This window comes from Linepithema humile, chromosome 7, assembly GCF_040581485.1.
Source record: "Linepithema humile isolate Giens D197 chromosome 7, Lhum_UNIL_v1.0, whole genome shotgun sequence".
In the NCBI taxonomy this organism is placed as follows: domain Eukaryota; kingdom Metazoa; phylum Arthropoda; class Insecta; order Hymenoptera; family Formicidae; genus Linepithema; species Linepithema humile.
In genome coordinates this window covers 624,768-650,857 of record NC_090134.1, presented here as the reverse complement: position 1 = coordinate 650,857, position 26,090 = coordinate 624,768, and the positions used below count along the sequence as shown (strand labels likewise).

Below are 26,090 nucleotides of genomic sequence, written 5' to 3'. Positions count from 1 at the left end.
ATGTAAAATGTACAGACCACAATTTTGTAAAAATATTCATAACTTTTCCTGGATCTGCTTATCGATTCTTCCAAACCTCAACGGAATGAGACCGAACAAGAAAACGCATTACGCACATCTCGTGTGTAATGAAGAATTCACAGCGCGATTTTGTCGCAAACTCGAGTGCGAAGGATAACTTTTTTCAGGCCACGAAACCACCACGTTCCAGCGTGTTTATTCGAACGAGGGAAATGCGGCTTGCACGTGCGCATTATCGCTGTGCGATTTATCGCGAAAGTAGGTACGGAAACATCGCGTGGAGGCGCCGTTTAGTAGACTCGCTACACGAGAGGAGAGAGAAAGAGGGAGAGTGTGACTTTCTACTTCGTGATGCATCGCGAGACGCGTATACGAAACGTGGGCACGCGCGAGAAAAATCTTTACCGTTCGAGCTATCGATCGGTTCGAGTGACAAACGAGTCGCGATCGAAACGCACTATTTTTCTTTTTCTCTATGCCTCTTTTCTTTTTTCGCGCCAAGCGTTTTTCCCCGAGAATATAAATATTAGTCGCAGCCGATAGAGATTAATTGCCGTCAATGACCGAGTGATAAATTGCACCCGGGTGTCTTCTCTGTTTTTTTCTCTCTGCCCAAATTTATTACGCTCGCTTGGTCGACGGAATAGTTCGCATTCTGCTCTCATTTTCAAGCATAAAGCGTTTACATTGCTCGGCAATAGGTAATGTGTGCGCTGTATAATAATGCAGGTGCCCGCAGTTATGTGTGGGAGATAGAAATCTGACTCTTTAAAGACGGATCGATTACAACAGTTTCAGATACATTGCCGAATTAAAAAGGCTCACGATATGAATACGATGGCTGACATAATTCAATAGCGAAATCTTAGCGGAAATTTACAATGGATGATAAATTAAGTGATTTAGCTTATAATTTTGCGGATAAAATTTTTATCGCCGACAAAAGAAAGTACAATAAAAAAAGGTAACTGATGATAAAGTAATATTGTTACTAATTGTAATTTAAATTTGCCAAAGAACACGCTATTGAAATTGAGATCGACTACTCCGCTATATGCAAACTTTCTATAATACTTTAACGTAGTTTTTAATATCAATTCTCGTGTATTTTTTTTTTATATGTCAAGTTTTTCTATCTTGCAGAAGAAGTAAAGTTCGATATTATCAAGCTTTCTCAATGCGTTTCTTCACTAACGTCAGCAGTGGATATCGCAAACACGCACGTAAAAAGCTCATAGAATTTAATTAGCGACACGATTACGCGGATTACGTTTCCGTCTACAAATGGAACTCCATTTAGATGTTATCAAGAGGCGATAGCGGTAGCAATCGAGTTGTCGCGCAAGATCGCTGAAATATCGGAAGCCCCTGATAAGAGGACGTGTATCCAGATTAGTACTCCATTAAATAGCTCCCTTCTGGGGCTTCCTAAAAGCTTTGTCCCATTTACCCTGTCTTATTGAGCACTTTAAGGACGCGGCGTTCTTTATTTTTCAGACAATGGAAGCTTGCGTACGTTACGGAGTGTCACTTCTAGCAAGATTTTCGATTATTTTGAGTTTGAGCTTCATGTAAAAATTAATGTCCTAGAAACAAAATTTGAGTCTAAAAATCCATGGAAGCTTGCAAAATTTGATTATACAATTATAGTACTTTTTGCACAAACAAATATAAATAAATTTAGTTTGATTAAAATTTACGTATAAAATAAAAGTTTTTTTTATATTTTACAATTTTTATTTTAGAAGATATAGAATACAATCTAACATGCTGTTATACTTTTTTCTGTTTGCTTCTAACGTACCGATTGCTTACTATAAAATCACTGAAATCTGTGCCACTGAGAGAAAAGAATAATTGCAATAATCATAATCTATAGTGTTTTTTGGCACCAACCACATTTTTACAGGTATTCTAACTATGTAATTGATTATATGATTGACAGTACCATACGTACAAGGTTATTATTGCTAACAATTCCTATAAAAATGAGTATTCTGATTATAATTGTAGTCCCATACGATTATGGTTTCAAATATCACATACTTTTTTTCTTAGTGTGACTTTTCTCGTCTTCTTAAATAACTTGTTTTTGCTCAAGATTATTTTTTACTCAAGCTATAAATTGGCGTTACACCGCCGCTCGAGAAACCATCATCGTCATTAAGCCACCACAAGGTTGCATATAAATGCCGGCGGTGGTTTCGAGTACAACTTGCCGAAGAATCATTCGACAAAACAGCGCCGGCTTTGCGCGCAGAGCATTTCGCTAAAAGCATCCGCCGTCTTCGCCTTACCGTTAAAACGACGCAAAGTTCGATGCCGGTCGTTTATTAATGCTAATGATCCATCGTTTACCTTCATCGACTCGGAGAGTTGTAAAATTGATGCCTCTCTCGTGAATGTTGTTACATTGCGCTCGCCGGAAATGGAAAACCACACACAGTAAACTTTGCTTTTTCTTTTTTTTTTTAATCTCGAGGCGCTTCTACAGCCGAACTTCATCCTCCGGATTTCGAATTCGGTACACAGGTAAAACTCTTAAAACTTTCTTCTTGATTAATTTTCATTCGTTCCACTTTCAATGATCTGAAACTTTCGGCAGTATGAGCGCTTCATGTTAATAAATTCGACGAAAGCGATTCACATGCGCATAGAGGGAAAATAATAGCGGGACGCAGAGGGGCTAAATTTCGCCGAAAGCAGAGTATCATTATATCTTCCCTTCGGAGCTACTACCCTTCTCTTCCAACTAGCTGGCGAGGAGCGAGAGGAATTCTCGCGTTTCAATTACCCGAGCCAATTCTATTGTGAATTCGATGCGCGAGAAAGTCCCGCGGCGAAACGCGAAATGAGGCGTTCGTTCGCCAACAACGTTGACCAACGGCGATGGCGAGACCGTTCGGTTGCAATTCATTCGGTTCGATATAGCAGCCGTTCCGTGCTCGGCATTCGATAACGTCACGGTTATTATACTCTGATTAAATTTCACGACGTTGAGGGAGCGCGAGTGAGAGACGGAGCGAGAGCGAGAGGAAGACGGATGGAGATGTAGGACTTTGTAATAGTTACTCTATTAGTTTTACGAGGGGGATTTTCCACTAGCCGTTAGAAAGTTCCTCCGGAGTGGAGCTCGGAGGAGAGTTGCAATTCGGATTCCATTTGTGTCGCAATGCAACCGCGTAATGCGGGTTAGGACGGATGTACAGCGAGGATGTGGTTACGAGTGAATCCGAGTAGATCATACTCTATCCTTGAATTTACAGTGCAAAATGATCAATGGATAATAACGTAATTTGGCGCAGCAGGCGTATCAATAATTAGAACGTATTACAATTATTATTATTTTTGAAAATCTGACGACATACGTATCATCATTTAACGTTATGATTTTATTGTGCGACCACTTTTAGAACGAGAAACTATTATACTTCTGCTTTCCGACCCGTTAACCTATTTCTCAAATGTAGCGACGGATTTAGCACATTTGATACAATCAATAAATAAACTCACGACGTTCTTATTCCGTTAAGGAAGCCATTTGCGGTGATGTGAATTATCCAACGACGAGAAAATCATCTATGTTCAAAGAGAACTGTCGCGGTTAGCTGTTGCGAACGGGGCAGATGCGTTTATGTGGGTCGAGAGAAGTAGTTTGCGTTCGTTCGTGTTCCGTTTGAACTTAAATGGCGTGAAAGAGCGCGATTCGCTCTCGCGTAGCTACATAAAAGGGCTGTGCGCAGACAGAAATAATAACGAATGAGTTACCTTTCTGCCGGTGCGGCAAAATTCATCGCGTACGTGTCCTCGTAAATACGCGCTTTATAAACTCGCCGCGTATATGCGTTGCGTGCCAAGTGTCGCCGCGCCACGCGCTTTTATCAACGTGAAAATATTAATGTTTCATTTCCGCCGGCAGCCTGCCGGTTTCATGAATCCGTGACGACAACGACGACGACAACAACTTTTAATTTGACTCGGTCAGACTCCGACTGCCGAGATCACTCCGCCGTGACCTCTGACCTAGAAGTTCTCTCGTCGGCACGTCGGCTCGACTGTGACCTATATACCGAGTGCTCCAGAGATCGACGCCGATTGCTCGAGAGATGAGGCATAAGTTTTTTTCAATTGCATCTTTTTGAAGCGCGCTTAGTAACGGTAAGCACATTTTTCAAGAAGAAAAATCGTTTGTAACTAACGTGTGATGTTCGGATCATTTTTCCTATCGGCAATACTTTTTTCAACTTTGTCTTCAAAAAGTTAAAAATTATAATAAATTAGATGATAATTTTTAGAAAATGTTTTTTGAATTCCGAAATTCTTAAAATTATCAAGACAGACTCTGTCTTATTTTTGATATTTCTATTGAGTTGGAATTTGTCAAAAATAAACCGTTTTTGAGTTAATTTATGAAATAATTATATCTCGAGTGGAAATTTTAATAAAGTAGATTAATTATAAAAAAATGATGTTTTGTACATGAAGATATTGAGTAAACTTTTTTTAGTCAATTAACTTTATTGAAACATTACTCTTGTTGATTTTTAGAGTGATGAGAAATGAGAAAATTTTATTCTTCAAGAAATTTACTTTAGCAGGAGTTTTACCAGAGGCATCATTATCAAGATACTTAACCATCTCGAATTAACAACTTATGTCAGATTTTAGCTGAATAGTAAATTTTATTACTGCGCAAGAGTTCCGTTTACACAAATAATCCATCTTGATAACTAAGCATTTTCGGAATCAATTAACGAGAAGAAGACTCGTCCATCATTGCGGTGGTTTGTCCCGGTGCGCCGTTTTTCTTCTATCTAGACTGGGAGTGCGCGTTTTTCTCGTCGTGTCCTTCGCGTCCTGAAATTGAAAAATTAAGCGAAAAACTCGCAACCGCGAACAAATGGTGGCTCTTTGGAACTTATGACGGCGGGCGTACCGGCCACCGGACACGAGCGGCGAAGGAAGAATTCGAGGCGCATTATCCTTGACCGCGTGCTGCGTGATAAACGAGCCGCGTACCGGATAGGACGAGGCAAAATGGCAATGTCGGAGATTGCGGGAAGAAATTCGGCAAGAAAGTTCGCCTTCTTCTCGTCGTCGGTCGGCGAACAGTTATGCGCTTAATGCGAGTAAAAGCTCCGAGCGATCGATCGATCGATCTATCGGGAGCAGGACATTGCCCTATGAAATAGGTGTTCCTGTATCCGCACGGAATCACTGGTCCGGCGGCAGTTTCCCGACTGATAACACGAGAGAGAGAGAGAGGAACTAAGGCGACAAGCTGCGGTTGTCTAACTGAGCGCGAGCGAGTCAATGTCCATCGATCGCGTGCAAAAACGGCTCTACTGGCCGGAAAGAAAGGACACCAGTGGGTGCCGATAAAGTAATTTACTTTGTAAAATATGCCCGGTAAAATCCCGAAGGAGATTTTTATGGCTTCGCCATTGATTCCAGCACTTTACGATTTAGCAGTAATAGACTCGTGTTAAGCTAAATGATTTGAGCGACAAAATTCGAGCAAGAGAATAGCGAATAACACAAAAATTTTTTGTATCTTTCTAGCGATGGAAGAATTAGCTTATGCGGGTTAGTAATATTCTTTGTTTTTCAATCAGTTACTGGCTCCATACCTCTGTCATATTTTTTTTCTAAATTGTATTTATGTTTGTTAATTCTTAAACATCTCATGTCTGATATCACGCGAGATTTCAGTGAACGACGGTAAAACTCTCTATTCGTCTTTTTGCTCTAATAGCGAAAGTTTAATAGTGTTTCCGCGGCATGTCATGTGAATAATTATGCGAATTACGGCACATTGCGAATGGCGGGCCGAGTACTTGAGAGACGTCATCATGTGCGCGGGTGCGTGTATGAATATTCAGACGTCAGCATAAATGAACACAGAAGCCGCATAATTAGATCGTCAATCGCCGCGACGCACAGAAGGAAGTCTCTGCGGGCCATTCGATGTACGACTGATTCATACTGTGCATTAAAACGATCACGACTGCTCTCTGAGTTGAGCTTATAAACGTCGTAATACTGTCAGTCAGCTTTTCTCTGAGAAAACCCATGAGAGAAAGAGAGTTGCGATTTATATTCTGAAATATAAGTTTTCTAAAAGTTCTCATACACAAAAAGACGTGAAAGCGCGAACTACACAAGTCAGTGTGTACATTGATGGTTATAAGTAATAATGATAAACGTCTAATCAAATATCAATTTGATATAAATTTATTAAACATAAAACATAAAAAATTAATTACAAATATAAATACTAAGAAATTGCCAAGTTATGAGATGAAAAATTAAAAGAGAAAGTAAGACATAAAAAAACGAATGTAATACAAATATCAATTATCTATAGATTTATTTAATGCTTTTTTTAATTTCTGAGAAATAAATTTTTATTGATACCATTTTTATCATCGGATGCTATATGCTAGGCAAAAATAATGTTTCTATTACGTGTCTTTCTTCACCAAAGGATGAGATCTGCGCAAGAGAAAAGCGCAAACTATGAGCAAACTGTACGTGGACAAAGGCGATAAAATGTAGAAAAGAGACGGCCAAGCGAGCGAGGGTTGGAAATTGCTTCCCCGCATACCCCATCTCTTCACTTTTGTCGGCGGCACCTTTCAAGAGAGAAATCTGACGTGGAAAATAGAAGTAGGCGCCGATATCGTCGCCTTCGGGCGATAATCGAACACACTGCATCGAACGGGCTGTAATCGACATTCGGCTTGTTGACCAGCGTTCTTTTCCTTCTGCTCTTTTTGACAGGGACAAATAAATTGCCTTTCTATCGACGCGTGCCATTTTTTCCTCTTTAATTTATCGAATATTTCTTAGCTTACACTTGGCGCGTTCTAGAAATTCTTGGTTCTTTTTTTATCAAATTCACCTACTACACAACATTTCATGTCGCCAAAAAAAGAGTAAGAAGAGAAATTATTGAGTCAAATAAATATAAAAATATTGGGATGCATCGTATGAAGTTAAACGGGCTGTCTTAAATATGCTAAGATATAATAAACAGATTAATGTGTAATAATAATAAAAATTTATGTAATGTGTATTTTGCACTCTAGCGCTTCTTGTATAATATAATGCCGCGCTGTTGTAAAATAATGTCCCTACCGATCATTACAAATCGAAAAGGCGGTGGTTTGTAACCGCGATAGCGTTCGCGGAGATAAATATCTCTTACGCGGACTCTCATCCCGCATTCGTGCGCGAGTTATTTACATTTATTAGATAAATATTAATGGTTTCCCTTTGGTGATATATACTCGCGAATAAATTCGCGCGCACCACAATTACTCTTGGTCGCTTGGCACTTTCTCTTTCTACTTGGCGTCATGTATCTCTCATCGCACCCCATTACTGTGTTGCCAGCGTAAGATCAAGTATAACATAGAGTTGAGAGAGAAAGAAAAAAGGTGACAAATTTTGAAGATATCTCTTTTATCAGATAGAAATAATTTGTTTGCGTCTTGTGACTATTAATCATTTATTGATTTCTATTACTTCTCTCTCTCTCACGCGCGCGCGCACATTGTGTTCCAGCTCTTTATTATATTGTTTTACATTATGTCCGAAGCCGATACTAATGTCTCTTGATCTTCTTGATTTCAGGTGAGTTACGAGCTGTTCTAAGATTACGGCGGTGCTTAGAATTATACCGCGCCTCCAACGTACTGGTGAGTAAGCGATAGATAACAGTGAGATTTATAGTCCGGAATTAAGCGTCGAGAATCTTTATCGGCGAAACGATTCTATCTGGACGAAAGATAGAGCTGAAAGTTTAACGTTTCTTCCAAAGTCTGTAACCGCGCGAAATTCTCGTCATCCGCCGCACGACCTACCTGCTAAAAGTATTCAAGTTCGTCTGTGACAACCTGCGGCGAGGGATGCCCGCATTTGCGTTTCGCAACAGCCCGACCTGAGCCGAATACGTCAATCACCCGCACATTTTTTCACGAGTGTCCGTTGAATTACGAGCGAATAGTACGGCATTCGACGATGGCCCGCGGCGAAATACGGTTACCGAGATTCTTTCCCGTCCATATGTTACCGGGAGATTACAAGGTTGGTGGTTTGAGAATTGATAGTTACGTCAACGGCGAATTACTGATGAGTCGTTAGAAACAATCAATTTCTTCTCGGCACCATATGGGTGAATGAGGTATCACGGTTTCTCCGTGCAAAAAAGTATGCACGTATTACTTCAGTCTTAAGTTGCTTATTATTAACTTAATCTCGATAAATTGATAGTATTATAAATGATATTAAAGGAATGTCAAAATATGATAAATGATATCGAAATCTCAGCTTTATTCATTTTCTATCTTAGAAAGCATTATTCATCGATATGTCGAATAAAAAAGAAACAAAAAATAATCGAATATAAAACGATGAAGACAGATTTTGGAAAAATGTAATTTCAATTCTAATCGCTGGTTATTCGAGAATTATAAGTATTTCGATATTTTAATCGAAGAAATTAGCGATCAATTTTAAATAGATGAAAAATTTATTATTAAAAAGTAATATGTTAGAAGCAGGACACCCTGTATACCGCGTATATTCTCGCGCAGCGGAAGAAGAGCGAAAAATCTGAGGCAGCTGTATGCCTTATTATAGCTAGTCTCGCAAAAAACGAGACACTATCGGCGGGAATGGTGGTGGCAAGGGCAAGTCGCACTCGTCTTTTTCCCGTATTTATTCCTAATACCTCACGTCCTTCGTACCAGCGCGCCGTCTTACCGTGGTCTTACCGTCATTATCGCCGACGTACGGATACGCGTATCCGAGTAGAAAAGGGAAAGGAAACGGGCGCGCGCGGGAATTGCAGCAGCAACGAGCGCTTAAATCTACAAGGCTGATTATCGTACTTCACAATGTTGCACGTTCGCATATATACGCGATGATTCCATTCCGGAAGAGGCCGGATCCTTATATCTGTCGCATTTTCACAGGAAATGGCTGGTAAAGGTTTATAAGTAAGGTACTTCTGATTATACAAAATGATTTGCAGCTATGAAACATTACGAGCAGATTTCTCGCTTGAATTTAAGATAGAAATTTTTACGGAAGAAAGGAAGATTGCGATTCACTACAACTTTTTCCTTTTTCATTTTTAATATTTTTTATCACTAAACATGGACTTAAAATCCGGTTAAAATGACATTCGTTTAAAAAAACGAAATTTCAACAAAACTTTTAATATTTCAATATTTTTTTTGTAAAGACTTTTTTAAATAAAAAATTTATACTTTCAACTTTTATAGCTACAGTTACGAGTCATCTTATTATTTTCTTCGATTTATATCGTTTATATCGTATTTCTTGACACACACACACCAAGTAACGCTTTCAGTTTTTCGGATATATCAAGCATTCGCTTATTTATTAAACTTGGTCAACATAATTGAATGTTATAATGATACAACGTCTCGAAACGATTGTTGAAGTTTATAATTATTCTTATAATGAAGCTTATAAGCTATTCAGCTCTAAATACGCCTTCGGCAATTTCGATACTGATCGATAATCGATTTCGGCCTGAAACACATTAGTAACATGCTGATAATTACCAATTAAAACACCCTTTAAATGTGGCGAATTTGACATAAATTGGTAATTTGATACGTGCAACCATAATTAACCACATTGCAATGCTTTGGTATGACTTAATTAGAATGCGTTTGCATCGCGCGCAGTGTGTATTTGATATTTGACGCAGAGTATATGTATGTAGCGTGGACGATCGCGAACGATCGTACGCGAATGCAAAACATTGAGTTCGCTAGCTGCGTGAACGTGGTAATTACTAAATCTGTGTTAATTAATTTTGCGATAATCGAAAAGCCGGCGAGTGGGGAAATTAATCATTTTCTGTCTCGAACGAAACAATAATTTTTCAAATATAATAGTTACATTTTAACTGGTTATCTACATTGTGAAAACAATGTTAAAACACAGGTGTCTTCTCGGTCGATTTATCATAATTGATTTTTACTTAAGATACACAAGATAAATAAGAATAATTACGAATTGTTTCAGTATTGAGATATCAAACCTCAATATCAATTTTGATTAAAACTTTCTTTATTAAGTGCAAGTTATTTTTAAATACTATTTTTAAATACTTTTTTTTTAAAATAATTTTTAAAATAATTTTATTTTGGTGTTTGTACAATATGTGTTTTGATGTCGTTAAAATACTGAAAACTAAAAATAAAAAAATTTGATAAACGAATAAACTTTTATAAAATTTTCACGAAAAGAAAATTACTTTTAAATTTATTAAAAAAACGATTGATGTCTTAATGATTCAATTGATTCTTGATGATAAAAATATACGACATATTTAATCGTTACACCGTTATAAGCAAAAGGAGTTAATTTGCATTACTAATTAATTACGCATCCCAGTTATACATTTATGAGGAGTAGGCTCTATTTATGAGAATTGAGAGGCGGAAACGCAGAGGAGAGAAGGAGAAAGAGGAGGAAAAAGTAATAATATTGCTCGATCCTACCCTGATCCACTTCGCGGTGGATATAATAGTTATTGTATGACGACAGGCAAGATGGATTAGCGCGCGAGAAGCCAGCAGGAAGTCCGCGATCTTCTCCGTTCCAATTTAACTGTTCTGAGCGCGCGCGAACGCCGTTTACACATAATAATTACAACGATTTCTACGAGCGAGCGGGCGCTCGCTCCCTTGCTCTCTACTGGTCGCACCTGTTTCCACTTGCCTCGTTCATCATAGATTATAGTACATCGGTGCATTACGCGATGGTTAACCATCATCGCGATTGCCTCTGTGTCTTGTTGTAAATATTTTTATTAGTAATCATTATTGTTACTTTATTATTATGTTATTAATCTTAATCGAGGAAGCATTGTTATTGATTTTTCTTGCAATTTTTATTTTTTCAAGTAATTTTATTGGAATGCAAAGATGTATGATTTTATATTTTTTGTCTCGGATTTTAAGCAGATGCGTCGTTACATTTGTTAATTTAATAGTGTCTCATTCGACCTCGGTATAATCGATGAAGTGCAGGGTATACGTTGGGCGGTTCTGTGCGGCCATCGACTGAACAGCCGTCGTAATTGCCGAGATGACCGCGATAACTCGTTTGTGAATCGTTACGAGCGGGCGTTATGAATACCGTGGGCCATTGTAAATACTCCTGCACTTTGTACACGCTTTTCGCTCGGCCGACAGCTCGATTTGTAACGCTTATCGTATGCGTAAGTCGAGACGCGCCGCGCGCTATTTGCGAAAAGACCGCTAACAGCCGCCGGCTAAACACTGAAGATCGCGCGTTCTGCAATTCTGTAAATTTGTTTTTACATTGCGTATCATAGTCCGTCGATGTGAATAGGATAATTTCCGTCGGCTGGCAACTTATTCAAGGAATGATATAGAAAAAGAAAATGATAATCTAAAGTAAATATTTATATGTAGCGTTAATTAATCAATGCGTCGACACTATGTGCACACGATTAATAATTGGCTTCATTTATTTATTAAAATGAAATCTTGACTTGTAGTGTTTTTCCAAGCCTTTTAGAAGAGTCGTATGAACATTCTTCAAAGTCAAAACACCTTTATTTTATAATATTTATCGCAAGACAGATTTATTTAAGCTTTAGCTTAGAAATGATCTCGTACTCTCGACTCGATTAAGGTTAATTAAAAACTTAAATTGATTCTAGTTTACGATATTTACGTTTGCACAAGTAGAACGATCAGTCTGGGTCTAGTTATCGACATTACGGCGCCGATGCGTCTCCGTAAAAGGCACTTCGTGACACTTTGAGAAATCGCGCTTCCCACGGGCGTGCTCCCCGAGTTAACCCGGTCTTCCAAGTTAATGGGTCTTCGTTTACACCCTTTATTTCTCGACCGCCCATCCGGCCCAGCTCCTCTTTTCATTTCGCCATCTCTGTCGCTCTGCTCAAGAAAACTTTTCCCCCGAAGGGTCTCTATGATTTTCTACATTTCCGCGCGAGAACTCTTTCATTAAACAGCGAGCACGGCCAGGCGGAAAATCGCTCGGCGGCACAATGGTCGAGAGTTCTACGGTGATTGGAGAAAAATCTGATCCGTGTAACTCCCACTTCTTCCCGCTTGGTATGTTCAAAGCGTATTGTTGTTCTCTTGTTTGGCTGAAAAGGCGCATCCCCTTTTGTGCGCCTTATGAAGCGACACTATCAAATTGTTCCCCAAATAACGACGATGGGAAGTCATCTCAACTTCGGTCGTTTCCCTTCACCCTTTGTATAGCGTCATCTTTGATAATATTTGACATACAAAGTGCTGAAAATTGCGTCGCTCAGAATTTTATAGTGTTTATTGCTAATTGAAGAGTAATCGTAAGAAGTGAAAATATCGTTGATCAAACTTTTGAGATCGAGAACTGTTGGGAAAAAGCGTAATCATTGGAAAACATAATTTTAAGACGTGCTTCGTAATATATTTTTCTCGTTTCTGCAAAAATTTAAGTTAAATTTGGAATTAACATTATGTTATTTTTAATGACATATTTTATACACGCACACACGCGACAAGATCGTTTATTTAATATGACATTTTTATAAATTAGTAAATTCTAACTCTCTTTGCCGAGCCTTTTGAGCTGCCTCTCGCGTTTTCATCGGGAGAAACCTTCGGAATAACAACAATTATATAGATGTGATCCGAGCCAAATTTATTGCGATATAAAATGGTGTGACTCGTCGAATAACAGCATTCTCCGCGAATGGTTTTAAGTCGCCATTCACACCCGCCGTCGACGCTCTTTAAAGACGCGCCATCCGGTTATTCGCAATAAAAAGAAGGAGCTCCGTGGAGGAAGAGAGGAACGTATTCTCCTTTCTTCGATTGCTCGAGGCGCATCGATCTCGAAACTCCTTGCGAAAGTGGGTCGACAACGTCTCTTTGAAGGAAAAGAGCCAGCAGGACGAGGTTGTTGGTAGCCCCGCAGGACGAGGAGGATTTGTCGTCTACCACCGACTGTCGACAAATCTTCTCCGGTAGCTGCGAGACGTTTTAGCGCCGAAGGGATCACCTCGCGCACTTCTACATACTCTTGTCCACGTGTTCGTGTCTTCGCCACGTTAGCACCCTGTTCTCTCCCTTGAGGAGGCGTGCTAACGTGACGACGACGACGACGAGGACATGGATGAGGATACGTGCATGTGCGCAAAGTTGTCAGCTCACACGAGATGGAAGTGCTCTCTGTTTCAAATGTCCGAGATCATTGGCTGGATTGTCGTCTCTTTTAAGGTGAATGTTTGAGACAGAAATGCGATGTCCGAGGTGTTCTATTTCGAAACGATTCGGCGAAATAGTCGTTTCGTCGAATAGTTAAGCTTGCAGCTCAAGACACTCTATTTCAGATGTTCGAAACCAATCACTTCCCTGAGAACGTTACGAAGAGTCGTCATCGTCGTACTTTCGAGTGTTTGAAATTGCTGAAGGATTGCTGCCAAGATTGTCAGACTTTGCGGTTCGTGACGGAAATGCGACGTTCTATTTCAAATTGATCGATAGAGTCACCTTGTATCCGCTAGAGATGTTCTATTTCGGATGTTTACGATTTATTGGCGGATCTAGGGGGACTGATTAGATTTTATTTAGCTTAATGTTACGGAAAGATGTTTCATTCGCCAGTTTCGAAGCGATCGATAAACTCTGATGCGATTATTATCTTTATAGGTTAAAAAATCCATGGATGTTCTAAATCTATCGGTAAGCACTTTTGTACCTGAAAGATTCTGAAATGCCAAATGCAGTTTCGAACTATTTTTAAACAAGCATTATACATTTTTTATAAGCAGGTCACTATATAAGTTTGCATGCGGTTTTTAACAGATTTAGTTTACTAATAGTGTTATTTAACTTTTATAACTATTTTTATAATTAGTTTTTCAGCGCTTTATTTTTATCTGCTTATCACTTTAACAGTGATATGTATATGAAAATATTTGATGCTTGTTAAAAATAGTTGAAAACTGCATTTGACATTTTCGAGATTTCTAGATACGAAAATAATTACTGATAAATTTGAAATATTATATTTTAAGAGAGATAAGATATATAAATTTGGATCTATTGAAATCATAATTTTACCTACAAAGTAAATTTAAGAACGATTGACATATTGTGTTGTTACATTTGCTCGCAATGTGTTTATTGTTCATGTACAGGAAAAATATTTTTTGTAGCATTTTGCAAAACTTCTTAGTCCAACATCTGTCACCATTTTCTTACTAGAGAGAGATCTTTATGAGGAAAGTAGGACATATATTTCTTGCAACTAAAAATTTGGAAGAAAATTTAAATTTGAAAATGTTTGTATTAAAAAATGCGCTTTTGCCATTTATTTTTACGAGAATGCAATATTTGTTTGTTAAAGTTGTGATCGTGTACTGGTACATTAATACGTGACAATTTAAACGATAACTATATTGCCAGTTATAGAAGAGATTTCATTCATTCCGTGAATTCGTGAGATTATGGCGAGATATGAATTCGGACCAATCGGAATCCAATTCGAAATGCCACTGATAAAAAAGGGAATTTGTACCGACCCTTCGCATTCGTTGCGCGGGTCCGTCGTTGATGACGAAGCGGGCGAGATGGGTCAATTTCCTGAATGATCAGACCGACAGCGATTTCTACGTGCATTACGACGAGTCGCCGGAAGTAGGTTCGCGGGCCCGGATTAAGGGCGGAAATCGTTTCGTCGGTGACTACTATCGTCACCCACGTAATGATGTCCTTCTAATTTGTCCCCGCAGCAGCCTGGATGCCCGCGCTGCTATCGTGCGGAGTCAGGCACCTTAGATTACGTCAAATAGAATATGAGGGTCGCTCGAAATGTCTCTGACAAATTGGATCTCTGTCCCCTTTCTAAATAGAGGATCATCTTTTTTTATGACGGCTATTAAATTTGCGGACTATGTCACGCACTTCTGCGTGTTGGCCGATTCCTTCTTTTCAGGTTTGCCGTATTTCTTAACAGAGTTTGATTCTATTTTTCTACAATAAATATTAAATAACACAGAATATCTTACAATTTTTGCAATAGTTTGGATAACATTACAAAAGTGTGTAAGTTTCGTATTTCTTAGTTTTTTCTTCAATAAAATTGGCAATTTTTAATTCCTTTTCTTGCTTTGAAACTTTTTGCATTTTTTTAGAATTTTACACTCACCATGGAAGATTATTGTTTTCAGGGAAGTAAATTGAAAATAATCTATTTCGTTTAATAATTTTAATCTTGTAAATTTTTTTTTCTCGCTTTTTCCTTCTTTTATTCTCATTTTGCCTAGGATAAACTGATTTGATTTCATCAAGATACCTTATATTTCCGAATGAAATCTTAACTGTGCTTCGGTAGTGCCAGTTACGACGGTCTCATCTTCGCGCTTCAGGGCCACATTATAATTGAGTGGTTTACATCTCGGTCGACGAGACTATGATTGCCCCTGAGCATAGAGCACGCGAACGAGAAGAAGCTCGCGTCGCGTCTAAGAGACGAGAGATCGACGAAGACAAAGGAGGGAGGAAGATCTTATGATCGTGGGCGAGAGGGGAAGAAGGAAGAGACCGTGCACCGGGCGGACATTGATTGAGCCGGGAGCACTTGCTCCTGCATACCAGGATAATGCCGCGAAATTACGGGATGCGCTATAAGCCCAGATGTGTCGCAATTAAAGGGAAATTTGAAGAAGAAAAATGGGTGGCCGCAATGCGATATTTCCGGCCACCCAGCGATCTTTGTGAAGAAAAATTCCAACAAATGCTTTTTTTTCCTGTAGTGTGCTAGTGGTTCGTAGGCTTGCAATTATACATGTAATAATTGTGCACATTCCTTGGATTTCTCTGTGATAAATGTTTAAGATAAAAATAATTCAACGCGAAATAATTGAAATTCTTAACATTGTCGATTAGATTAGATTAACTAATTAATTATTAAGTCGATAGTTTTACTTATTATAAATATGTTAATTCACTGAAGCAAGAATTGAAAGATTGAATAAATCTAAGAATTGATGGCTATTGAATGAATCGTTTGATGGCAAGACATGATCATATTAGATCATATTTGTCATGTTACTCATGTAGACTCATTGTAGGAAACAGTCGACACGCAGAAATTGAAAGGTACAGCCGCAATGCAGTATTATTTTGTTTTATAGCTTTTTTCTGGTCTAGAATTGTTTTGTGGGTCAGTTTCTATCTAGGATTTTATCTCGTTTTAAATTAAATGAGTTCAGCATGATATGAAATTAAATCAATAATTAAATTAAATTGTTAATTAAATATTTTATTATAAAAAAAGGATCAGTTGATACAAGAATTTTTGGTGCTGTGTAATTTTTTTAGATAACATGAATATTTCGATACAATATAACGAATTAATACGGAGAAGATCGTACATGCATATTTAAGGTTTCTCTAAACGATTTATAATTTGCTATAGATTTCAAGATAAAATTCAATCTTGAATTCTGTTGTGAATTATAGAGTCGTTTAAAGTGGACTCCACATTAGTACAAACGTTGTTAAGGAAATCAGTGAATTGAAATTAATTACAAGAGACAGTTAAATTGCGAAGTAGCCGACGCCCGACGTATGTTTGATGCACGAAGTGCGCGAATAACTAATTTTTAATCTTGTTTTTGACCGATTTTTAATATCTCTCGGGGATTGTTCGAAAATTGCCTCGCCGTGTCATTTCATCGAAACGTTTAATTCGGCGAATAAAAAAAATTTCCCGACGTAAACGGAATTTGCTTTAATCAGATTAAACCGGAATGACTTTTACCAATTAAGGCGGAGAGGGTAGGAAACACGGTGCAAAAATTCTGCCGCACGCGTGATCCGCCTGGGTAATCAACGGCGGCGCAGAAAAAGTCATAGTAGACGCTGTTTCACGTGTCGTTGCATAGATTGCATTCACCTTTAGTTAGAATGCGCGATTAAACACGTTGCTTTCGTGTTGCACGCCTCATATTGATTTTAGATTACTTTTCCGCGCGTCGTGCGTTTCTAACTATATCCGCAATTGCGGCACGCGTTCCATTACGACGTTCCATTACGTCAAGAATTGCGGAACCGAATCGCGCGCGTTTCTCGCGATTTCATTATGGGACACACTCGTGACTGATCGTCGTCTCGTCGCTGCTCGGCGCAATAGTTGCGTCATATAAGTAACAAGATAAACATAGCAATCGTTTTTCTAAAATTTACCATCTTTGAACTATTATATAATTGTGAAAGAAATCAAATTGTGAAAATGCTGTTGAACGACAGGAAAGCAAGCTTCTCTTGCGACAACTTGCAAGCTTGCAGTTTTCACCATTCGCATCTTGCTCGGCAAGGACTCACGGTTGTCCGACAACTATCCTTGTTCTATCACACGGTTCATATGACGTATAGTTCAGTGATCTTGTCCTTTCTCGTCGAGAATGTCGATTCTCGGACATTGCAGCGCTAAGCATTTCGGTGGTACGAGTTTTGAGAAAATCCTTTAATCCCAGCTCACTCTAATACATGAAGAGCTAGCTGTGTGAATCAAACGTAAACTTTTGAAATTTTGCCAAACCAAATCCGCGTGTCGAGCACGCGCTAACATCGCACATTTTAAAGTAAAAACGACGAAAAGAAAATCAAAGGAAAGCTGTCTTTCCTTGTGAGACGAATTTCCTTTTAGATGAATGTCGCTTATTCGTTATTAATAGGGACATGTAGAGAGAAAGTTGAATTTTCAAAAGAAATTACTGGAATCAATATTTATTTTAACTGAGAATTTTATTTGGCTAAATGGTTTTTGTCGAAAATTTGGTAAATTTCTCTTACTTTTTATTGAGAGAACGAGTTACAATGAAGTGCAATTGAGAAAAATGGATTTTTATTAGAGTGTTCACATAGTTGACATATATCCAATGCTGACATAGCACGTTTTTTGTTTATTTTATTTTTTTATGCCTCAAAACCTCTTGAAAAATATTGTCGAACCTATAAAGCTTTCTCTTTATCATGGCTCTCATTCCAGGACGCAATATATTCATAGTCGAATAACGAGTGTGAACGAGTCGTCTCGAAACTACGTAATTTATAGAGCACGACGGAGATGACGCAAATAATTTATGTAACACATTTAAACTAATATTTTTTGTATTTGAGAATTAATAGTGATTGATAACTGATACTGTATATTCTAATTTTTCGCGAATAAAACGAGAATTTGTTTTACTATAAAGGCGCGCTGCTGCAGAAAATAATTTCTGTTAAAATTGTAACGCGCTATTCGGAGTTTTAGCTCGCTAATATTATCTCGCGAGTAAAGCGAGGGCTTATTTCACTCGTTGGCTGGCCCAGCATCTTGGTTATTAACGGCTAAAGTACAAATGTTTCGGGTATGCACGATGGCGAATTAGAAGTGGTCAGAGGGTAGCGTGATCTATTCCGGTTGGTATCTCTCTTATTAAACAACGTGCGTTTAATACGCTTGGTGCGGTGAGTGATAAATGCGACGAATTTGCAACAATATGCTGCGCGAACAACTGCGAACTCAACTTCAATGTTCCTGGCATACGTATTATTTTGTTTGATTAATCTTTGTAGTGCCATGGAAATGTAGTCCATATTAACTTCGTACTATTAATATCGAATAAATAATGCCGATGTACAAAATATATCCGGGTTGCCAAGAAATATTTTGCAAATTATTTTCAACAAGTATTATGCTGTGCTGTTTGCTCTATTTTTAGAAATTTTTCCGGATATTGGATATCGATATTTTCCATTATAGCTCGGTTGATTAACTTTTACAGCGGCAAAGTGAGTTTATATTAATTTTGTGCGCAATACAATATTGTAATAACATAAATGGATAATAGATATTATTATATACATATAGGCGAGTGTGATACAAATAAATAGTTTCGGTATAGGAAATGTTTTTCAAACAATATCGTAAAATTGTTTAGATACTATTTTTTTAACTATTACATTTCTGCTTTGATTTCAAAAATTTTTGGAATTAATTTCTTCAATTATAAAAGTTAGAGGCAAATTTTTCGTTTCGCAGATTTAACTAGGCTAAAATTGTTCACACTTGGATTCTGTCTCTTCCAAGAAATCTCGCGCAGATTATTATGTGCCAAAAGTTCAATCTCAGCACGTTGAATTCTTGCCAAGATCACGGGCAACACACGAAATTGATATTGAGCAAATCAATATTACATTGCGCGAAAGCATGCTTGATTATATTCAATTATCATCTTTACAAATGTCTGTTATTACAAATAACATGTAAAACGGCAAAAACTGTGATTCTCTTGTCATCAGCATATCATAAATCGGTATTTATTACGAAATTTTTGTCCTATATTTGGTAAGCGAACATTAATGCAAAAATATTACAGTGTATAAAATTTCATATAGTGTTAAAATTTCAGTGAGTGTTTTCGGTTGAGTCACATCTCGATCGAGACATTGCATGACAGGAAACTCGGTGTCTGAACTTTACTACTTCATTGCTATTGGTGATAAACTTTCATAGTCTTGTTCGACAAGACGATGAGAGAATTAGAGAGATTTTATGTCACTATTTGGATCCCGATCTCGTGCGCATTAAACGCATTAAAGTAAGAGCTTCAATATAATCGAAAGGCAGGAGTGGTCACTTCTCTCTCGCTTTGCTGGGAGTGGTCTTACCTCTCTCTCTTTCTCTGACCAAGCCATTCTATCTTTCTGCATGCCCCTGACTGCTTTATCGATTACTATCGGGCCTCACATATCAATAGTCGACACATCTGGACCAGTCGCCAACGCGAGACTGCGCTCTGCCCCCCATCGTTTGATATACTCGCGCCCGGTTAAGCGAACCGTTACGTACGTTGGATACATAATGATTATCTCTTGCATTACACCGAAACTCGTCGACATTATAAACAACGTCATCGTCGTTGTCGTCGTCGTCGTCGTCGTCGTCGTCGTGCACTCTTGCTTCTCAACCGACTCTCTTCATTATTAACGATAACGCGTGCTCGTATCCTCAGCTTCTCTCGAGGCAGTTATCTCTTTATTATAGATAGAGATTTACAGCATCTCTGCATAGGGATTATTCCTCGAGAAAATAGGATGTCGATAAGGATATTTGTTATAGGTCGTCTGCCGAGCATCTCTGCTTCCTGTAAACGCAGATTAACGTGAAATATCGACATAATAATTCTATCTTTTACACAAAACAGCGTAACCGTTTTGCTGTCATAAATTAATTAACGCTGATGCAGTATTGATTATCAGCAATATTTTATGCGTGGAGAAATACGTGGGTTTTTTTTTCTAATTTACATAATGTCTATTTAATCTGTATTTTTATGTGCGTTGTCTCGGTCGATCTTAATTAATACGAATTGAATTTGTCGTGAACGGAAATGCAGAGGTACGAAACAGCCTTTGAATCAGGCCGTAAAAATCGCAAGAATTCCACTACTGCGGAATGAATTCCGTACGATTGCTTCCTGCAAAAACATATCAGAGTCGTTCGTCGAGTTGAGCAGCGCCCACGTATGATCCCACAATCTGGTTAGCTGGCAAGAGATTGTGCGGAAATAGGGAGGAGATCGGGCCACTGCTCGAGGTGGTGCACGACGACGACGACATCGACGTCGGCGACGATATGCATAAATGAGAACGCCGGAAACGTCCCCGAAGTCGCCGCGAATGTTTTCTCCGCACCAGAGAGCAAATCGGACGTAATTATGTGGTTCAATCAGTAATCTCTCTTGAATTTCTCTTATAAAATGTCACATCTGTAAAATATTATAAAAATGGTCTGAAATATTGCAATGGAGTCTTATAAATTTGTCAAAATTACGATTTCATTGTTTATAACAGGATTTCAAATAAGACATCAAGCGTACATTGAGATAACGCAATAAGCGTAAATACATTGAGCAAAAATTAGTTTTTAAAATAAGGTTTGAACTAAAAGTATAAATATTTTGCTTTTCAAACGGAAGTAAAAATTGATGATTTTTGTGCTAACTTAATTTTTTTAAATAAATTATCGACGCGAACAGAATATTTTTCTCTCCGCGTTTCTATCTCAAGCTTGATATCTCGGTTAATGGGAATCTCTTAATAAGTCTATTCGTCTCTTAATTAACATTCATTCACTTCCATTTACATTTTATATCGCGTTCGCTTATCTGATCGCTCAACATTACTTTTATATCTCGCATTATCTATTCATTGCGGCTTATCGGCCGCGTATGGAGTATCAGTCGCGAACATAAAGAGCCACGATTCAGACCGTCATTAGAAGCCGATATCGACATAATGTTTCTTTCGATTTTTTCTCGGGTAGCTGACTCGTTTCGCACAAAGGGTTGATTCAGTACCGGTATCCTTTCGCCTTTCGATCTCGATGCTTTTCACCTCGACCGCACGTCTCTCGACAACTCCATTTACATTCGCGCGAAGCGACGAACGAAGCGCAGGCTGCGGAGAGGAATGAGTCGTTGCGCTGCTCGCTGCTTGCATTTATGCCTGGTGACAGGTATGATGGATGTTTCGATTTTACCCATGGCCGCCGCCGCTATGATTACGGATAACAGTACGTGCACGCGCGACGAGCTACGAAATATTCAATCGATCTCCCTCTCGATCGATCTCCTCCTTCGCCGTTTCTCCCCTCGTCATCGTCGTCGTCGTCGTCGTCGTCGTCGTCGTCTGTGCCAGATCATGCTAATGAATGCTGGCCTTGTTTCTCATCTTGTGAGAATCTCAGGGGCGTGTGCTGAAATTTCACACAGGATTAAACATTTTTATTTAAAACAAAAAATAATATTTTGCCGTTTATTAATAATATAATGTGATGATTAGTATTAACAAAGCATAATTTAGTTGGTTTGTATTATAGAGATATTTTTGATAATTTTGATAAACATATATGACAAAAGATAAAATTCTTTTAATAAAATTTATAGACGTTTTATGATTACACAATTTGTTTATTCGCTTCTTTACAAGTGAAAATGACATGCGTTTTTAAGAGTACCATTCAAACTTTTTCTACGCACAATACAGTTTGATATAAATCTCTGTAAGGAAAGAGAATAGTCATTTGTTACTGGATTCGCAGAATTTTTTGCACCACGAATGCACTTCTTATACAGGATTTCTCTGCGATATAAACGCTGTTGCCCAAACTCGTCGTTACGTAATTGCGGGAAATTACGAGGAGAAGCGTCGGCAGTCCCGGTGACAGGAAGTACTTACCGGTCGCGCGATTCCCTAGCAAATGCTCGTTCTGACTACCGCGGCGAGTTAATAGCCACCGACAGAGAGACGCATTGGCGGCGATGCAGCATGCAGCCATCCGTCGCCTTCTTGCTTCGTTGATCTCGTTAGAGAAAGTCGATGTCTGACAACGATAGGGCGCGTATTCGCGCGTCAACATTTCCATCTTTAAGCACTATAATTTTACCACGTCAACATTTATTTTCCGAAACGAAACTTTAATCATTTACCTTTAGTCTTTCTTCGACCGATTTTTTTAAATATTTTATTAAAATTTTCAGAAATAATGTAAGATACGAAACCTACATCTAAAAAACATGGAAAATATCAAAACGATCAGTTTGACATATCTTGATGTAATCTCGCTCGCCAAGGTTTCGATTGTCGATATCTTCTCGGATTCGAATTCGACTCGGCAAAGCACAATCGAGAGTACGTGAAGATCCACAAAAGTTAGGTCACATCGAAACGGTTTGGTTGCGGTGGAATGATATTAAAGTTTGTCGGTGATATTCGGTGTTACCCCGTCGCGTCGGTGCTTCAGAAGTTTCGCCGACCGAGTGAGCGAGCGACTGGTATATAAATACCCTCCTCCTCTCGCAGCGCCTTGGAAAAGTTCGGGACTGTCGCCTCGGGGTGGGAGGGAGTGTGGAAAAAAACATCCGCGGAGATGGGGTGGCTTGCAGGTGGTTGAAGAGAGACGGGATAAAGTTTCGAGGGGAGCGAGAGCATATCCCCGAGATTGAATTCGGAGATACGAACGTTCGCGGATAGAGAAGGATGCGAGCGTGTAATTTCTTGCGACATACAAGGTGAGGGTACATCCCGAGGAAGTATGACGCGGACTTTTTAAACGAAAAACTGCCGCGGAGCGAAAACAGCTCGTCCGCAGTGACGTTGTAAGCCGTTTTCGCTGGCATGGATGGAGTCGAAAGAAGAAACTGGGGAAGAGAGAGAAAGAGTAAGAGGGAAAGAGAGAGAGAGAGAGAGAGGAGGGGTGGTCCGAGTTTGCTCTGATCGGGAAGATGCAATTGAAAACATATGTAGCACGCTTCCTCGTTCCAACTTTTCCCTCCGGACAATACGGCGGTTAGATTCGCGCTCACGATCGGAAAGGTGTCGTAAATCTTGAATAGTCGAGTGCTGTAATTTCCTTCGGTGATATTCGGTGTTATCCCGCCGCTAAATCTCGATAAAGAAGAATATATTATATTATTACACGAATTGCAATTATAATTGTTTTCATTTTTTAGTCTCTTTTTTTAATTTTTAATTAGTTTTATTTTCGTTGTATTTGTATCTAGATCCACGCTTTCTCATGCGTTCTAGCTAAGCCTTCGTAAGTTGGAATTGCGCTCTCGCGTAGTTTATAAATAGAAAATAGGTGGCTGTGCGATTCATCGTCGCGATGAGATCTCCCCTTCACTCGTCGAGTTTTCTCGCCGTTTATTAAGCTGCCTCGCGCGCATTCTCGCCTAATCCATTTTTTGCGGCCTTCTTCTCTCAACGGCTAACAAGAGAGAGCATCTTGCGCGAACGAGGTTAACCCTGGTGGGCAACAGGAAACCGCGTTTTGACGTAACGCACGTAAAATGCACTCTCCGCGGGGGCCGTTCGCGGCTTTACAGCGTCATAATGCGCGCGTTTCCCATTTACCGTTACTCCGAGAATGCACGTGCTCTCTCTTTCGCTCTCTCTCTCTCTCCCCCTCTCTCCCCCCCCCTCCCTCTTGTTCGCCTGTCCACCGCCCGCTTAACTCGTGTCCGGTGAGATTTACATGCTTTTAATACGGTAAATGGACCTTTTAAGGCGGCGCTTATTATTTACGAAAGGTTACGTTTCACTTGCTATCTTCCTGCATAACACGCGTTGCGATCCTAATGAGCTTTTTATCAAACTCTTCGTAAGAAGTGCACGTTCGTATTTCATTTTTGAAGAAATAAACGGGAGATAATGACGTAAATCGATTATTTGCGACAGAAAATATTTATTTACTCTATTTTTGTATATTTTATAAAATTTCTCACAAGAAATTTTGTTTACAAAATATATTAAAACAACTTGTAATTGATTAGATTGGATTTAAAAGAAATTTAAAATGTTATTATATCAAATGTTATAATATCAAAGTCACTATTGCGATATAATAAATTAATAATATTATGCACGCTATATTTTTTCCAATAATGTGTTTGTCGAAAAGTTAAATAGATTATATAGTTTTTGATTTTTTGTTGTTTTTACGTTGTAATGTTATATGTTATTATTTTATTTCTAAAAATTATTATTATTGGTAATTATTATGTTAATTTATTAGCGATTTATAAAATTGCTGCTTTTGCAGAACAAAAATGTGATTATTGCCACCATAAAATTCTACATATCAAAAACGATTAATATTTCGATAAGCTTGGCAATGTGTTCAAACATTCCCGTAATTATGGAATAATATTTTCTCGGTTGAATAATCGCGCGGTTACGTATTGATCGATAGCGAATTGCATTATATGTATTGTAGAGTTTGCCAGTTATATAATTATGTAATACATCAAAATCAAAATTTATATCTTTGATCCATACAAGAATGGAAATTTTAATTGCGAATGGAAGATTAGAAATAAAAATACGCATATTTGATTGTATAATTTTTCAGTATTCGAGCTAAATTTTTGTTTTTATAAAATAATTATTTATTTTATTAACTTTTCATTTCTGTTTAAAATAATTTATTATAATCAGTAATGTATGTAAGAGGTACAAGTTCATCGTTTTAAATCTAAAACCATCTTGTACAATATATGCGAAAGAAATATTTTATTCATGTAATGATAATGTCATTTTTAACGTGCATTGTCTTTTCAAAAGCTGATACCATATGAATTATTTATAAAATAATTTTAATGAATCACCTTGCACCATCCGAGGGAACAAGTCGATGCGATTATTGCGAGTTGCACAAAGTTCATCCGCGGTAAAAACGCAGCGCGCGCGACCGTACTCGCGAATAACCGAGTTGTTTGCCTATCAGATTCTCGTTCGCTCGTACGAATTTCATGAATTCCAATCGCCCGAACCAATTCGCGACGGTAAAATTCAGAAACGCGAACACACGCTCATGGTAAATGATCTTCTCTATTCGTGATAGTTGTTGCTGGCTGACTGGACAGAAAACATGAATGCCGTGTATAAATGTATACATTGACAGCAATCTAACTCTGAAACAACTAACGTGCGAATAAATGACATGTGCACGCGACACGCACGAACCGTAAAGTCTACGCATTCTTTAATCAATTGAAAGTGTATTCTCTCTTAATAGAAATTTAATTGAGTTCCATTTCCATTTGTGATTTTTTCAAAGGACTATTACATTTCCGCACGTGGTAAAGTGTTAGAGCCATTGTTAACAAAAGATATCCGTGCACATTTAACGCGTTCTTGAACGTAAAATTTTCCGAGCGTGGATTACGTTTTACAGACAAACGGACATGCAAAAGGATTTGTGGGAATACATAATTAAAACGATACGTAATTATATTCCGCATGAACGAGCAACTCTTTTGCGGACGTAACGTAGAATTAATTTCATTATCCACCCGAATTGCGCGGTACTACGTTAATGGAAAATCCCCGTAAACGTCGTAATCGCGCTGCGAGTGCGCGGATTTACTGGTGTTTAATATATAAATGCGGATAGCTTTTAGCGAAACGTACAGCTCA

The 26,090-nt window shown here is 38.4% G+C and overlaps 1 protein-coding gene across 5 annotated transcripts in view; it reads left to right on the top strand.

The window, feature by feature from the left end:
- Positions 1–26,090, top strand: part of LOC137001147 (uncharacterized) — a 300,011-nt gene that overhangs the window by 111,650 nt on the left and 162,271 nt on the right. Inside the window, exon 5 of one of the 5 annotated variants that reach the window (XM_067359474.1) lies at positions 7,660–7,724. The exons of the other annotated variants lie outside the window; for them this stretch is intronic. Coding sequence (XP_067215575.1) covers positions 7,660–7,724 — 65 coding nt within the window. The remainder of the gene's footprint in view (positions 1–7,659; positions 7,725–26,090) is intronic. 5 annotated transcript variants of the gene reach the window in all.